At 56.4% G+C, this 15,752-nt stretch overlaps 1 protein-coding gene across 3 annotated transcripts in view; it reads right to left on the bottom strand.

Annotated features, from left to right (window-relative positions):
- SDK1 (sidekick cell adhesion molecule 1) overlaps window positions 1-15,752 on the bottom strand; it is an 854,095-nt gene that overhangs the window by 42,081 nt on the left and 796,262 nt on the right. For all 3 annotated transcript variants that reach the window (XM_032327040.1, XM_032327041.1, XM_032327042.1), the window contains one exon: window positions 660-775. In XM_032327040.1, the coding sequence (XP_032182931.1) occupies window positions 660-775 (116 nt within the window). The remainder of the gene's footprint in view (window positions 1-659; window positions 776-15,752) is intronic.

Raw genomic sequence — 15,752 nt, 5'->3', positions numbered from 1 at the left:
CTGGGTCTTCTGAGTTCTCTGCACAGATGTGGCCTTGCAGACGGGCGTGGGGGGCTTCCTGCCCGCCGGATGAACCTGCTCTGTGTTATCACCCATCGGCCCACTGCCTTTCTTTTGCCCCATATCTGAAATGTTTAGCTAATGTGGAATCCTGAGTTGAGTGCGGTGGTTCCAAAGTGGGCTTCCTAGGAACCCCCAGGGAACGTGTGAGAAATGCAACTTCTTGGACTGCCCCCCCCCAGACCTCATGAAATATCCAATAGAAACCCAAGGGCAGAGCTGCACTAGAAAACCTGCTCTTCTTTAGGCTGCTCCGTTTTACTCTTAGCAGAGATACTGGAGGCTCCCAGAGTGGGTGCAGGAGCTGGAAGGGTTCCTGGCTGGGCCTGGGAGGGAGGGGCTGCTGGGCACAAGCCAGCTATGCAGGGCACCGGACCCCCACCCCCGAGCCCAAAAGGCAAGGTCAGACTAAGCCTGTTCCAGCTGCTCAGGATCGCCTGTGGCCTTCTGGGCGGACGGTCAGCTGTATGTCTGCCGGAAAGACACGAAGTGTGGCCAGGGTTCCAGAAAAGCACTTGGGAGCTCTGAGGAATGAGGCCACTTATCCTGGCCTACAAGTGACCTGGAAGGAAGAGTCAAACCACGCGAGAGAGCATTGCCTTGTAGCCCTGGATGTTCCCGTTCTGGCTTTCCGGTGGTGGCGGGTCCCATGAGACCTCCAGCTGGCTGGCCGTGAGCGGGGTCACCTGGATGTTCTGCGGAGCCATGGCCGGGGCTGAGGAGAGAACAGCACAGGACAGAAGCTGAGGCATCTGCTGACATGTGCAGGGCCCCTAAGTCCAGAGGGGGCTTCCTGAGATCCTGGCCAGGCCGTCCAGCTTTTATGCCAGGGAACCCTGCAAAACGTTCCCAGAATCACGTTTAGAGATGCATAAAATACAGTTTGGACAATTACGGAGGAAATGGATTCTATTGAGACACAGTTGGCAGAGTGTTCATAAACAAGGGTATGATCTGCTCGTCTGAGTGCCTTGGGAGTGGGATGCGGGGTGGCACTGCCAGGCTGGGCTTAGGGCTGCTGGGACATCAAGGTGTGACGTGTGCGGGAGGATCTGTGGTTTTAGCACCAACCGGGGCTCGACAGGGAGCGTTTGGGGGCCTGTTGCTGAGTGAGCGGCAGGTCCTGCAGGCCTCGGGGCTGTGTCGCTACGTTAGCAGTGGAGAGAGGCACTGCGTTTTGGATGGAACACGGAGAGACTAAGACATCCGCGTGCCCATCTCAGAAATCTTATGCTGTGGGGCCCTGTTCCCTGGGGCTGCAGATGCAAGGCTGCCCCCTAATGGGGTCAGGAGCAAAGACTGCCCTGCTCCCAGTGCCCCTGCTCCGAGGGTCCTTAAGGCTCCAACACTGAGGACCTGGTCCTCCCGCTCCGAGGGCCACACTGTGCCTGGTGAGGTGGGGAGGACACTGCGGCCGTTGGCCCCTGGGAAGCTGGGAGAGTTCAGAGAGCACATGCGTACATGCAGAGCCTGTCTCCTTTGGGTCCATGAGCTCTGTGCTGTTTCTGAATTCCTTGCGTGGTGGGCCACTCTCTGCCCCCCTGGGAGCTACTCCCTTGTCCTGCCTGCCAGTGCACTGCACCAGCGGGTCTGTGCTGGGCTGGACCCCGGGGCCCCAGGAACTGCCTGGGGGCCTCGATCTGTGGGCCCAGGAATATTTCCGGGCCATGCACGGAGACGACACAACAGCTGCTGTCCGAGGGTGACGGCCCCGCACACATGCTCTCGGGAGAGAACGACCTTCGAGAGTCACCCCGTCCCCCCCCCCATGTAGAATAAAATAGTAATTAACACCCACTCAGCCTGACACCGACTATTTATTTTGTTCTAACTGTGCGGCTCCCGAATTATCGCTGCCCACCCTGCCGTTAATGGAAATGTTAATAACCCACACCAGGTTGTTGTGACAGATGCTCGACCTCATTATCAGAAATTCTTATTTACCGCTCCATTAAACAACAGAATCACACAAAAAAACAATTCAATCAAAACTAACTGGAGGAATTTTAACAGCCACATTAATAATCCAAAACATAAATAAAGTTAATGTCTTTTGCATGTTTGCCATCGGCAACTCTATCGCAAAATTACTGTTGTACAATTAAAACGTGAAAGGCAAAATTGAGCACGGCCATTACCCTGGCAGTGGGTTAGAACCTTCTGTGTGTGGCCCCCTGCCCCCACCCCGGGGGTCTCCTTCCCAAAGCTCGGGCTTTCGACTGTTCTCTGGACGTGGAGGTCCACAGAAACGGGGCTCGAGGCGGCTCCCAGAACTCAAGGGCCATGTGCTTCTTGGCTGGGATCGTCACATGCTGGCCAAAACCTACCCACCGTCTTGTGTAAAGCAGCCAAGCTGCATGCACTGCTGTCCCCAAGCTGAGCTGCTGTGATGTGCTCACCAGCTCTCCCGCAGCCCAGAGATTTTGTGCCATAAAAATGCTGTGGGGAACAAGGACTTTTTTGATGACGACATAAGCAGGGAAGAGAGAAATGCGTGTAAACACAGAGCGGAGCATGTCAGTTTTGAGGCATTATTTCCTTGGCTCCTGAAAGCATCTGAGTCTCCGTGCCAGCAGGACGACCCGACTTAGGGAGGTTCTGCTATTTACAACCCCAGATACAGTGCTTGTTGGTCTTTGCGGGTGTGCGGGGGGATGGGGAGGCGCGGATGGAACTCCCGGTGAGCCCTTGCATTCGTTCTCCCCAATTCGTGCTCGTGCTGTATGGTAAACACAGAAATCAGACCTGGATGCTTTCTTAACATGCATGAAATCAGGGCTAAAGAGCATTTTCGCACAGCAGTCTCCAGGATGTGCTGAGACACAGACTGCCCACAAGCAGCCCCGAGAGCTGGCTTGCAAAGGGGACGCCTCGTGTCAGGGCTGACGATCCCGCCGGCCTGCTGGGAGCAGGGCCTCTGGTGGGGGGGTGGCCCCTGCTACCCTGGCCACAGAGGCCACAGAAAGAGCAAGCCCACAGAGGAAGCAACGGAGGAACTTACAGGCTCCTGCACCTGAAGAGTTCTGGAATCTTCGAGGGTTCTGGGTGACTGCATAGGGAGGCCCGGCATGCAAGCTCCCCAGAGCAGGAAGGACAGCGCTCTGTCTACCTCACATGACCACCGGGCCGACATGCTGCCCCAGAGCGGCCAGCCAGCAGCTGCCGGAACCATGTGACTGTGCCCGGCTCAATCTTAACTTGCTGCTGAGAGGAAAGCACTAGCTCACGGCCACCTAACTCTGTGCCCACCAGGTCCTGAGTGGACCTGGTCACTCCTCAGGCCTGAGCTGTAGACCCTCCCTTGTCAGCATTTAAGAGCTTCCACTATGAGGTCCGGCCCCTGGACAGGCCCTGCCCTGTGCTCTCACCATGGAGAAAAAGAGATGACCGTGGTTGCCTGCTTGAGAGAGTCAGGGAAACATTCTATCCTGCAGGAATGAACTGTGCAGACTCACCCATCCATTCAAACTACCCACTGCCTCCGAGGAAGGGTGCTGTGGCCTGTGATATCTCCCTCCCGAGGGGACCACATGTCTCCCCTTCTGACCCCAGTGTAGTCAATGACAGGGAAGCAGTAGGGACATGTGGGCAGGAGTGACCCAGGCCACCTCCCAGAAGAAGCTTCCTGAAGGTCCCTGGCCTTCTATCTCTCCTTTCCCCACTACCACCTGAGCAGCAGTTCCCCTGCGGGGGCTGACTCCTCAGTCTGTGTCTTGGGGAGAAGACAACAGGGAGCAGGAGAGACACAGTTGGCGGAAGAGAACAGGGAACGTGAGAGAGAAATGGCCGCTGGTAACTAAGCCGCTAGGACTAGGTGACTGGTTGTCGCCACAGTGTAATGTGCTGACATTTTCCTGAGTATCCCCCAGGCTCTAGGCTTGGCACTGAGGGGTGGGTGGACACAAAATGCAGCAACACGTGTAACAAGAGAGAAATCGCAGTAATCATGGTAGAGCGTGTAATGGGAAGATAGGTTCAAGGGGCCATGAGAATTCATTTCTGGCTGGGGGACACGGGGTCTTTCCTGGAAAAGGGTGTCTTTCAATAACGGGGAGGATTCGACATGTGACTATGGGCCTGGGAAGCGAGGGCCACATAAGGGGTGGGAATGGGAAGGGCAACAGTGTAGGGTATCTGCTGGGGTCACATCGGACAGATGGTCATCCAGGTGCTAGTGGCACCTGGGGCCGTGCTGGGCTTCTGCCAGTGCTGAACTATGCTAGGCCATGTCAGACCATGCTAGATCATGCTGAGTCATGCTAGGTCATGGTAGGCCATATCATATCATGCTAGGTCACACTAGGCCATGCTAGGTCATGTCAGATCATGCTAGGCCATGATAGGTCGGGCTAGACCATGTTAGATCATGCTAGGCCATGCTAGGTCATGTTAGATCATATTAGACCATGCTAGGTCAGGTTAGATCATGCTAGGTTGTGCTAGCATTTTAGATTATGCTAGACCATGCCAGGCCATTCTAGATCATCTTAGACCATGATAGGCCATGCTAGATCATATTAGGCCATGCTAGGTCATGTTAGATCATGCTTGATTATGCTGGACCATGCTAGGCTATGTTATATTATGCTAGGCCATGTTAGACCATGCTAGATCATGATAAGTCATGTTAGACCATGTTAGGCCATGCTAGATCATGCTAAATCATGTTAGACTATGCTAGGCCATGCTAGGCTATGCTAGGTTTCTTTCACTTTCTGTAACCCAGGGATTTATTATTTGGGTAGAACAATTTTTTAACTGATGCCTTGAGGATCACTGATAACATTTCAATATAACGAGACAAGTATTTGTTTGATATAATAAAAAAATTACACACTCATCAGTTCCCTTTAACTACATCACCATTTTTCTGGCCCAACATGCTCTCTGATTTCCTGTCGAAGCAAACAGGAAATAGAATTCTCTAACGTAGTTTACCTTTTCGGCAAACTCTGCCAATACAATTTGTTCCTCTCGGCCAAGACACCTGGAGACAGACTCCAGTTCTGCGTAATTATCTAACCTCTGGGGCCTTTGCAATACAGAAAGGAGGCTTAACCAGATCATAGTTCTTCAGCTCAGTGGGGGGCAAGTCAAGACTGGAGACGGAACAATGACTCAGCGCAGGAACCTGGGAAAGGAGCAGAATCTCAAAAGGTGAGCAGAGCCCGGAAACACAAAAGCTTCGTGCACTTCTGGGGCAGGGGCACAGTCCCTAGAAAGAAGATAGGAGAGTCCCTGTTGTCACCCAATGTCAAGTCCAATGCCTGGGGCCCTGCAGGAGGCCAGGCAGCTGCCAGGGCCACCCAGAGAAACTCCGGGTCTGTAAACGAGTGCTCAGTTCGACATCGTACTGCGATGTTTAAAAAAAGCCTACGACAGAATTCAAAGTGAGGAGATCGTGTTTTATAAATCTGTAATGAACACAAAAGACACGGATCACCCTTTTCTCAAGCGGAAGCCCCTGCTCGCCAGAAGCCTGCAGGGCCTTTTGAAGAGCGTGCTCTCATCTAGTCTGCAGCTGCTGGAATCATGGTGACCCAGCAGTGGGGTGTGACCATGGTGCTGAGGGTGGCGCGGGGGTGCGCGTGCAAGCCTTTTGTCTGGGTTCGCCTCACCCCCATAACCCCAGGCGGCGGGCTCTCACCGCTGCCTTTCCTGCACGGGAAGACTGAGAAGGGCCCGGCCCGGGGACTCGACTCACACCACACTCGATGCCAGGCAGCCCAGTGTCTAGCACAATGCCTAAGGGAGGGCGGGGGATTCAAGGCCACGTTTCTGGGTTCCTGGAGCAGCCACTGCAGCCCAGCCCTATCTCACTCAGCCTGAGCCCCTCACTTGAGCTCAAGTGCCCATTTTTCCTCCAATCTGCTCAGTGCTGAGCGGGAACTAACACAACTCTCAGGAAGCTTAACAAGAAAAATCGGGAAGCAGGTCCCTAAAACTGTCTTCAAAAACAGTCAGTGTCAAGGACTCCAGGCTATGAGGCTGCAGGTGGAAGGTCATGGACGAAGCCCTGGATGGTGAGATTAGGATCTGGGCTCAGCCTGTGGGACTTGGGACACGGTTCAATCTCTGCGCCTCAGTTTCTTTTGCAAAACAGGAGAAAAGACCAGACTGAACAGGTCTCAGAGGTGAAATGAAGCAACTCTGCGGCCAGCAAGGAGGAGGCACTCTGTAACGCAGCCTGAACACAGGATCTTGCTCCAAACTCATTTGTTCAGTAGGTGTGGGCAGTGTCCTGGGCCTGCTTTGGCTGTGTCCCCGTGGGGACTGTCAGTAGTCCCATCACTGACATGTTTAAACATCCGCCCTCCTCTCAGTTCCTTTGTGGGCCAGGAGCAGCCCAGGTGTGTCCTTGACACTCTAACTTCCACAGCCTTGGATGCCGGCATCCTGATGGCTGATGGTGGTGGCGCTCCATGGTCCCGCCTCCTGGTACTCACACCCTCCCTTGTGTGATTCCCTCCTGAGAGCACGTGCTTCTGACCAGCAGAATGTGTCAGACACGGAAGGTGGTGGCCCCATGATTGGCTTCCAGGAGACTGTGCTTCCCCACGGCTAGTGCCCATCTGGCTGGCCCTCTGTCCTACCCTTTCCCAGCAGCCATGCAGGGAGGGAGCCAGCAGCCATGCAGGGAGACACCCCCTGCAGAGGCTCGCCATGACAAGGAGCCCAGGGAGGCTTTTGTCCAACAGCCCATGAAACAGAGGCCTGCCAACACAAGTGCACTTAGAAATGGCTCCTTCCCCAGTCCAGCCTTCAGATGAGACAGCTGCCCTGCGTGCCACCCTGGGCAAGACCTAAAGCAGAGGACACAGCTCAGTTGTGCCTGAACACCTGGCTCCCCCCCCTACAGTGGTGTAGCACATGCATGTTTTTTTCAAGCAGCTGCCCAGGGAACATTTGTCACACAGCCTTTGATAACCAATCGATAACCAATACAGCCAATGAGCATAAGCTCCTCTAGGAAAGGTACCCAGCTGAGGCCCAGTCTCTGCACACTCTGGGCTCAGACAGATTGGCTTGAATTTAGTGTAGCCCCTGTGCTAAATGCAGGCTCTCATGGTGTTCAAGCGACCCACCATTATGGTCACGCGTGTTCATAAGCAGCCTGGACCCACCTCTGGGCTGGGCACCAATGAGTGTGCAGAGGAAGACAGCTCTGGCCTTCAGAATGGTGGGTGTGTTGCAGGAAATACGGGAGTCTGGAGTAGTGTAGGGGGTTGGAGAGTTTCTGCCATGGGTGCTTCCCAGCAGGAACAAGGAAGAGGTTGGGAGCCCTCTGGTAGCCCAGTCCCTGCCAGGCCCCACCTTGCTGGCAGGAGACACGGCAGTGAAAGCTGCTCAAACAAGCCAGCCATAAGGCCTGCACCTGTTGTGGGGTTTTCCTCCTTGCCTGTAGAGTGAGTTTCCCATCAGAACAAGACCCCGGCCTACAGGCCACGACGGGACCGCTGGTGGTCTGTGCAGCACAAACCATGGTCCCTGATTCACCAACCACGTCATATGCAGTTTGTATTTGCAAAACTCACGATACAGGGAGGATGTCTGCTCCCATTCCACACCTTAGAAAACGGAGCCTAAAGGGGCTTACGTTGTTTGTCCCAGAAGGGGCTGGATTTGCGCTGGGGTCTGCGTAACTGGGAGGCTCGCTGATTGTCAAGGACAGGTGTCAGGGAGCTTCCCATAAAGGGCCGGGTAGCGTTTTAGATTTTGAGGGACGCATGTTCTCTGTCACAATGACTCAACGCTGCCTTTGTTTGGCAAATTAGTCACAGACAGTGTGTAAATGAATGGGCATCTCAATAAAACTCCATTCACAAAATCAGGCACTGGATTTGGCCCATGGGCCTGCTTTGTGGACCCTGCTCTGGGTCAGTAACGCAAGGTGAGGGTCCACGATCCGTGTGTCAGCTCATCTTTGAACACCCACAAGCCACAGGTGTACTTGGAGATGGCTGGGCTGAAGCTGGGGGGTGCCCCAGCTGTGAAGACCAGCTGTGGGCCCGCTGCGTGGATACAGACAGCAGATGGCACCCGAAGGAGGGTGGGGGCCATGACAAAGGAGCAAGTGACGGTGCTTTTGATGTCGGGGACTGTGAGTCAACAAATGGTGACCAGCTGACGGGCCGTGGGCATGAGGGCTGCAAGGTGTCAAGGCTGCCCCCCAAAGGTCGGCCTGGAATTTGGAGATGCATGGAGGCACTGACCCCGGAGCACATGGGGGAGAAAATTCAGGAATTGCGCGGGTCCAGAAGGCACCTAAGGGTGCAAGAATGAGGCAATCACTCCAGGAGAGCAGACTGACAGAGAGAGTGAATGGCGCCAGGGAGAGAGCAGAGGCAGAGCCTGGGGGCTGGGGGTCGTGCTACAGAGACGGGGCCTGGTATTGGCCAGAGTCAAAGGAAGCAGTCCTGGACTTGGTAACAAGGAGCTCAGGGCTTGGCAGTTCCAAGGGCAGATGCGGCGGGGACCCATGGAGCTAGCCCGGCAGCTTCTGGCCATACTCCCGGCATCCCCAGTCGGCGGTGAGACAACACACGAGAGGAGTGGGGTTCTCAAATTCAGCAAGAGCTTGGCCGGGAAGGAGAGACACAGGCGAGGCCAGGCTCTGCGGAGAGACCAGGGGGTCGGAGCACTTCCAAATCCACAGCTCTGTATTGCCAGCAGCCCGGTGGCCAGGTGTGGACACCCTGTCCCCACGTGGCTGCTGACTCACACACGTGGGAATGATGTCTCCTTTGTCCCCGGGGACAACCAGTGTCTACGAATCCAGCAGGCCTGCCGTCCAGGTGGGGCTCTGGAAGGTGTGAAGGCCCCTTGGCCAGCACGGCTTGACCCCAGACAGCCTCACCCACTTACAGGGCCCAGGCCAGGCTTCTGTCTCCACCCAGAGTTTGCGCTGCTCAAAGGCAGGACCTGGGCTTCCCCCTTCAGGGGCCCCTCCAGCCGCTGAGGGAGTGGGCGCTCAGCACTGAGGTCTCCATCCACCCCCAGTACAATGCTCAGAGGAGCGTCCTGAGAATCTGCCCAGCCCAGAACTTGGACTCCAGATGGCGTGATGTTTGGGATCCTTTCCAAATAAAGCATTAGGATTCAAATATTCTCCATAACCTTCCTACGCTGATGGAAATGAGGTTAATAGAAATGTCATTTATCTACTAACATTTCCTCTGCTGGGGAAGGCAGTACTCTGTGCTGCGGAGCACATGGTGCAGGAGAGGGATACCCAGAGCTGTGGGACCAGGAGATGCTCGCGGAGGCCGGAGATGCTGCTAGGCGGGAAGGGCCTCAGGGCCTGTCACAGGAGCAAATTCTCTATCTCTCCCTATGAACAAGAGGGATCCACTGAGGGGTTGAAATCGGGTTGGGGAAGGATCACTCATGCCGGGGTATGGAAGCTGGGGTAGTCGTGGTGATTCTAGAACTTGCCATGGGTCTCTGCTATAGGGGATCAGCTCACACCTGTGCCCTTGGTCTGGGACCGTCGCGGCACCCCGGCACTGACCAGACTGTGGGAGCTTCCCTCCTTTCCTCTCACCTCTCCCAGGCCACGTCTGACCGCACGGACGGCCTAATCCTGGGTGCAGCCCTGCCTCAGCCCTCCCCTCACCCCCTCAGCACCCCATTCCCCATGTGCTTGCAGTGGCTTTAGAATCAACACAGCTGCCGGACTCTGTTACCTCATTCCCCACGCGGCCTCAGGACAGGAGTTCCTGGAGTCCGGGATGCTGAAGACAGGCTGGAGGAGGCAGCAAAGGCCAGGGCCATCCCTAGGAGCTCTCTCTGGTCTGGGAGGGGACAGGCAATGTCCCCACTCCCTTATCAATGTCTACTGGGTCAGCTGGGGTCAGGCCCAGCAACACAGGAGGCTGTCCCTCCATGGGGACTCTCTAGTCTGGTCTCTGAGGCAATGACTCGGGACTTTGTGCATCAAGAAAGCAAACAGTGTGCTGTGGCCCCTGAGGGCAAGAAGGAGTCCCAGGACCCCTGGCTACCTCCAGACTGGGTGACGGCTTCCGGGCACCCACGGCTCACCTGGGACCAGAGATAGCGACCGGCCTGGCCCATAGCAGGCTGTCACGTCCCAGTGAACACCCACCACACCATTCATGATCGCTGGCCTGTAAGCCCTGTGTCTCCACCTTCACACTGTATACACACTGCATGGCCCACCACACGACAGGCAGGACCTGCTAGGGAAGCTGCCTGTGGTTTTGATCCTGTCAGGACCCGCGTCCATTAGTAATTACCTGGAGATCGCAGTGCGTGATGCCGGGGAGAGGCTGTGGCCAAAGTGCCCTTGACTCCTGGCCTTGCACCAGGCTCAGACCAGCAGAGCTCCAGAGCCCTCTCTGGCCCTGAGGCTGGAGCCGGGCCCTGCGTTGCTAGGGGAGCTAAAACGGCAAAAACAGTGGTGCCATTCCTCCCTCCTTCCAGCCAGCTGCAAGTAAAAACTCCAGGACTTCCAAGAAAGGTAGAACCTGCAGTTCCTAGTAAGTTTCTTGTTCTTTAAAAAAAGAGCCAACCAACCATTCCAAGATGCTCGCAGTCTTGTGAAGGGACAGTCGGGCCCATCGTGACCCAAATGGCCCCTAAACCAACCAATGAGTAGAATAGTGCCTGAGTCTTTTCCCTTTTAGGCAAAAGGTATTGGGGTCAAAGAGCAAAGGTCAGGGCGCTTTCCACTGGGTGCAGGAGAAAGTTCTGACTCCCTCTTTCGGAGGAATTAACTGTCAAGTCCTTCCTTTCCCTGGGGCAGCAGTCGGGCTCCAGCTGTGGTGGGTAGAGTGAGGACAAGCTGCTGGGGGATCAGGGCTCGAGGTGACGATGCTGCGGGGACCGAGTTCAGCAGGTGACCCGCAGGGTGGAGCCGAGTGCAGCTCCAGCAAGAGGCACGGGGAAGAGGTGAGGGGGAGAGGTGAGGGGGTCCGGAGAGGGAGGGCAGGAGAGTGGGATGACTGCGGGGTGCACTTTTCTGTCCCTTCAGAACGTAACACACATCCCGTCCAACCCCAGCAGAATTTGCCGAAATGACTATAAAGTTCCTAAAAATGGCTGAGAAGTTCTGGGAAACAAAAACCAGGGCAGAGTGTTGCTAAACAGGAAAGATGGTGATAACACAGCCGCGAGAGGGGCTGGTGGCATGAGCGCGACGTCGCAAGAACCCCCGGCCGCGCCCCGGAGCATCGGGGGTCCGGTTGGTCAGAGATGGAATTGGGGAGCGGGTGCGAGAAGCAGCCAATGAGAAGCTCACGTCCGCCCAGCACCGAAACGCATTCCAGATGTGCTCCAGAGTTTCAGGAACCAGGGACCCACGCCAATCTGGAGGACAAGCCGGGTACCTCGCGGGCTCTTGGACCAGAAGCAGACCCCGCAGAGCGAGAGGTTTGACCACAGGAAACTCCGCGACAGACAACAGAACAGGGAAACTGTGGGCCCTAAGGGGGGTCGGACGTGATGTCCTTGATGCACACGGAGCTCGCACAAATCACCCCCAGGACACTAAGACCCCGTGAGACACGTCGCCGTGTACGGTCGGGGCATTTAACAGCACAGTAGGGATGACAGGTCAGTGGCCAGAACACTAGTGAGATACACTGTCACCCAACAAGTGAGGCAAGAGCCCAGTGTGGAAGCAGAGAGGCCACAAGACCCCCATCCTGGTCCCCAGGGCGCGGCGTGTCAATGGGTTTCAGTTTCTTCAAGCAAGAAATGTTTATGTCCTTTGAGCCAGGGAGTCTGCTTCTAGCATTTTCTCCCAAGGACAGAATCAGAGAGGTTATAAAGGATTTGCAACAGTGCTCAAAGAGGCTTGATTTATGTCAGCAAACCCCTGAGCCCTGCGTCTGTGCCAGTCCCTCTCTCCCAGATGAACAGCAGGGGTAACCCCGGGGACAGTTTGTGGAAGGTTCTCCACCATCTGGGCCCAGCCCCGCATCTGGTGCCACCTGTCTCACCTGGGAAAGGCACCCCCTCGCCCTGACCCCCCATTCCTTATACAGCAGTGAGCCCCACTTGCCTGCTCCCCCAAACCGCTCCCATGGGGATATTCTGGTGGCCCTGATGCTTCTAGCCCCAGACGAGTCTCCAGATACAATCCCAGACCTGGCTTCCACCCACCACTGCCAGAGCCCAGTGCAAGGGGCAAGATCGGGAGAAGCCTCTGGAGGCCAGGAGGGGACATCTTCCCTCTCCGCTCTCCATTGAAGAGCCCTGTGCTCCCTGTGGGGGTCATCCCCTGAACCAGCGGGGCAGAGAGAACGGCACATTCAAAGCATCTGGGGGCTCAGCGGGTACAGAGGAACCTCCTGTCCTCTCTCCTGAGTGGGAGCAGCTATGGGCTGCACTCAGAGCCTCTGCAAACAGGCGGGCCCACATGGGTCACCTCATGCACATTCACGGGAAGGTGCTGGAGGCGCTCATGGAGGAGAGCGGGCACAGAAGCCAGACCGGCGAGCAAAGGAGGCCTTCGGCGGCCGGCAGGCACCATGCTGTGGCCTCAGGACAGATGGGATACACGGGCCTGGCTGCCCTGACCCCATGGGGCTGGCATTTGGGGGTAAAGTCCCAGCCAGGTTTTGCCTGGGCTTAATGCTTGTGGGACCACAGGGATGGGGAGGTTGTGGCCAGCCTGGGAAGGCCACTGCTGGGCTTGTCACCGTTGAAGCAGTGGAAAAGGGGGAGCAAGGGGAGCCTTGAAGGTTTGGTTGAAAACCCCCACCGGGCCCCCTGTGAGCTGCTGCCGACGGCCCCGGGGCTCTTGACGGTCAGAGGGGCTGCTCCAAGTTCGGCAGGGTTCTGACTTTGCTTTCGGGGCCCAGGCAGAGAAACACCTGTCCAAGGCCAGTGACAGCCTGGTCAGGCCAGGAGGTGGCCCTGGGCCTGGTGGCTGGACCTTTCTTGTAGCTTCTTTTGGCCATATGCAAAAGGGACTGACAGCTTCCCCGGCAGGACTGCTGTGAAGCCCGACCTTGTGAGCCCATCCTGCTCGGAACCCTCCGTGGATTGCCTACTCCCCTGCGTGGCGATCTCTGTGATGGCAGCTTTTCAGGGCAGAGAGTCAAAGGGTGAGACCGACCCTGTGTTTCCTGCCCTAGAGCAAGACGGCTGCCCCATGAGGCCCCTGCGCATGCAGCCCTCCCCTCCATGGCAGCCTGCCTTTCCCCAGGCGCCCATGGCTCTCCCTGCCAATCACACCTGGGCCACACATCGACCCCGACTCTGCGGGCTATGCAGCATGCCCCTCATCCTGAAGCCAGCCCGCAGTCTCTAGGCCTCCCGCCAGGTTTTGAACATCAGGTGTGTCCGGGCCAGCAGCTCAGGCCTAGGCCGAGCACTTGGCCTCTTTGGTCACTTCCTGGGCCAAAACTGCTCCTGGCCACCATCACCCTGTCTGGCCGGGGCTTTCTCGGGGTTGACACTGGCTTTCCTTTCCTCTGCCATGACCATCTCAGCTCTGTGGGTGGGCTCCTCTGCGTTGGGAGGGGGGCGCATTCTGCCTTTAAACCTGGACTGAGGCTCAGAGGGGAAGCAGGGCTAGAGGTGGGCGGGGGCTGCTAACCCTGCCTCACCCCTGGAGTGAGGGCGGCATGACTGCTGTCTGTGCATCCCCGGGCCAGGCGCCAGGCCAAGGCTCACTGAATCTTCGCTGTGACCTATGACAGAGGCGCCTGGGCCTGTTGCTTCAGGAAATCGAACCCCAATTCACAGGGCCTCTACAACACTCCTGTCTCCCCAAATAAGACCCTTTGGTACAAGTCCACCCACTTCAGGGGCCTAGGCCTGCACAGTAGAGTCGGGGGGCTCCAGGGTCCTGATGGGGCAGCTGGGATGGTGTTGATGGGGTGAGGGGTCCCTGCTCTGTGAGAATGGGGGCTGTTATCCCCCCTCCCTGGCAGCAGGGTGTGTATGTGTGGGGGGGGTCTCTGCTTCTACAGCCCCCACCATCAGAGCAGGAAACAGGTGCTCTGCCTTCAGTGGTCCCCACAAAGCATTCAGGGTGCAATCAATTTTTGACCAAAACAGAACAAGGCTCATAACAGAAGGCTCTGGGCTTGGTTTGGGGCCAGTCAGGTCTGCTGTGTTGTTTTGTCAGAAGCCCTTAGGTTTCTGGGGTCCCCAGATGTGTGCCCTTCTTGAATGGACAGGGGTGATGGGGCAAACAGGAGCTGGGGCTTCTGAAGCCTCTGTTAGGGTGCTTCCTGTGTGTCCCTGGCCCTGGGGATCCCCACCCCCACATGGCACTGCCTGCTGTCATTCGTCTCCGGTGTCCATGCTTCTGAGCAGGGCTGCCGGCTTCCCTCCTTCCTGTCTAATCTGGTCTTGTCCCTTCCCCCACTCCTTCCCCACAGCATTGCCGGCAAACCATGGAGTCCTGAGGACAGTGGGGTGGATAGGAGGGGCTCTCCGCTCTGTGGAGCACTGAGCACAGACAGACCACAGACGGCGAGTGCAGAAAGCTGTGTGTGCAATGTGTTCCGGAAGAGAGGAGGGAACCCCAGCTCTGCCTCGAGAGAGGGAGGAGACGGCTACTCCCCAGAGGCACGGCTCCAAAGCAGGGCTGGAGGAAGGCTGCAGGTCCTCCCAGGACACGGAGCAAGAGCAGGGACTCTAGACAACACGGCCAGTGTCTGTTCCAGGGGAGAGCGGCTTGCGAGGCCTGGAAACACAGGCAGCAGCTGATGTTATTGTCCCAGCGCAAGAGGGCAGCCTTCGCCAGAAAGTGGGGGCCCATCCTTGAGGAGCACATGTCTTGAAGGCCAGGATGTGGTCTTCTTTTTCTAGCCCTGTAGTACCCGGGACCCCGAGAACACAGAGATAGGATTGGAGATCTCAGTGGGGACAACTGGAACAGCAGTTATGTACCATGGCACCCCACACAGGGTCCCTCTCACCCCTCTCTGAAGCAGCTCTGGCCACTGGCACTCTGCCATCCATGCGTGTGGACTGCGGCAGGGAGCACCCATTCCCCTAGGGATCCTTCCTCCCATCTGGCCCAGGGGCCCAGGTAGAGATGACGTCATCGCCTGGCTTTGGGGACCTCAGACCGCTGGCCACTGCATCTGGTCTGCAGAAGGCTGTATCACTAAAGGCCAGCTCTTAGGACCGAGTGGGTTTCCTCTGCAGATGTCACTGAAGGGAAGCTGTCTCCTTGCTGCCACAGCAGCGCCACTGTAACAAGGAGCCTCCCCAAGATAGGAGCAAACTGACAGGACAGTGGAGCCAAGACGAACCATCAAACCAGCCTGTTAGGGTGCTGGATCCAGCCATGCCTGAAGCTAGACCATCAACTTTTCTGTTACATGGGTTAATATATGATTCTTTCAGCCCAAGCCTGTTTGGGCTGGGATTTTATTTCTGGCAAACTGGAGTCCATACTGATGTATTATTTTTACCCATTTGTGATGCCTGGACTCAGAAATCAATCTCAATTAGAAATTTCCTAAAAATTACCTTGTCTCCATGAGGTGAAACAGATTTAAATCCTGTATGTTTGGGCTAGACCCAGAGACCCCCTATTCTAAACACCTTGCTCTGCAGATGAGACCAAGGGAGTTAAGTAACTCAACAGAGTCTCAACCATTCATTCACAAATACTGACCCACCCCGTGTGGTCATGTTCTCCACATTCATCCTGTAGGAAGGACAGACGAGTTAGGGACAGAGTCGGCATGAGGCTCCGAGTG

Source organism: Mustela erminea, chromosome 20 (assembly GCF_009829155.1).
Source record: "Mustela erminea isolate mMusErm1 chromosome 20, mMusErm1.Pri, whole genome shotgun sequence".
Taxonomy (NCBI): domain Eukaryota; kingdom Metazoa; phylum Chordata; class Mammalia; order Carnivora; family Mustelidae; genus Mustela; species Mustela erminea.
The sequence above is the reverse complement of the archived record's forward strand: the minus strand, read 5'-3'. Positions and strand labels throughout refer to the sequence as shown.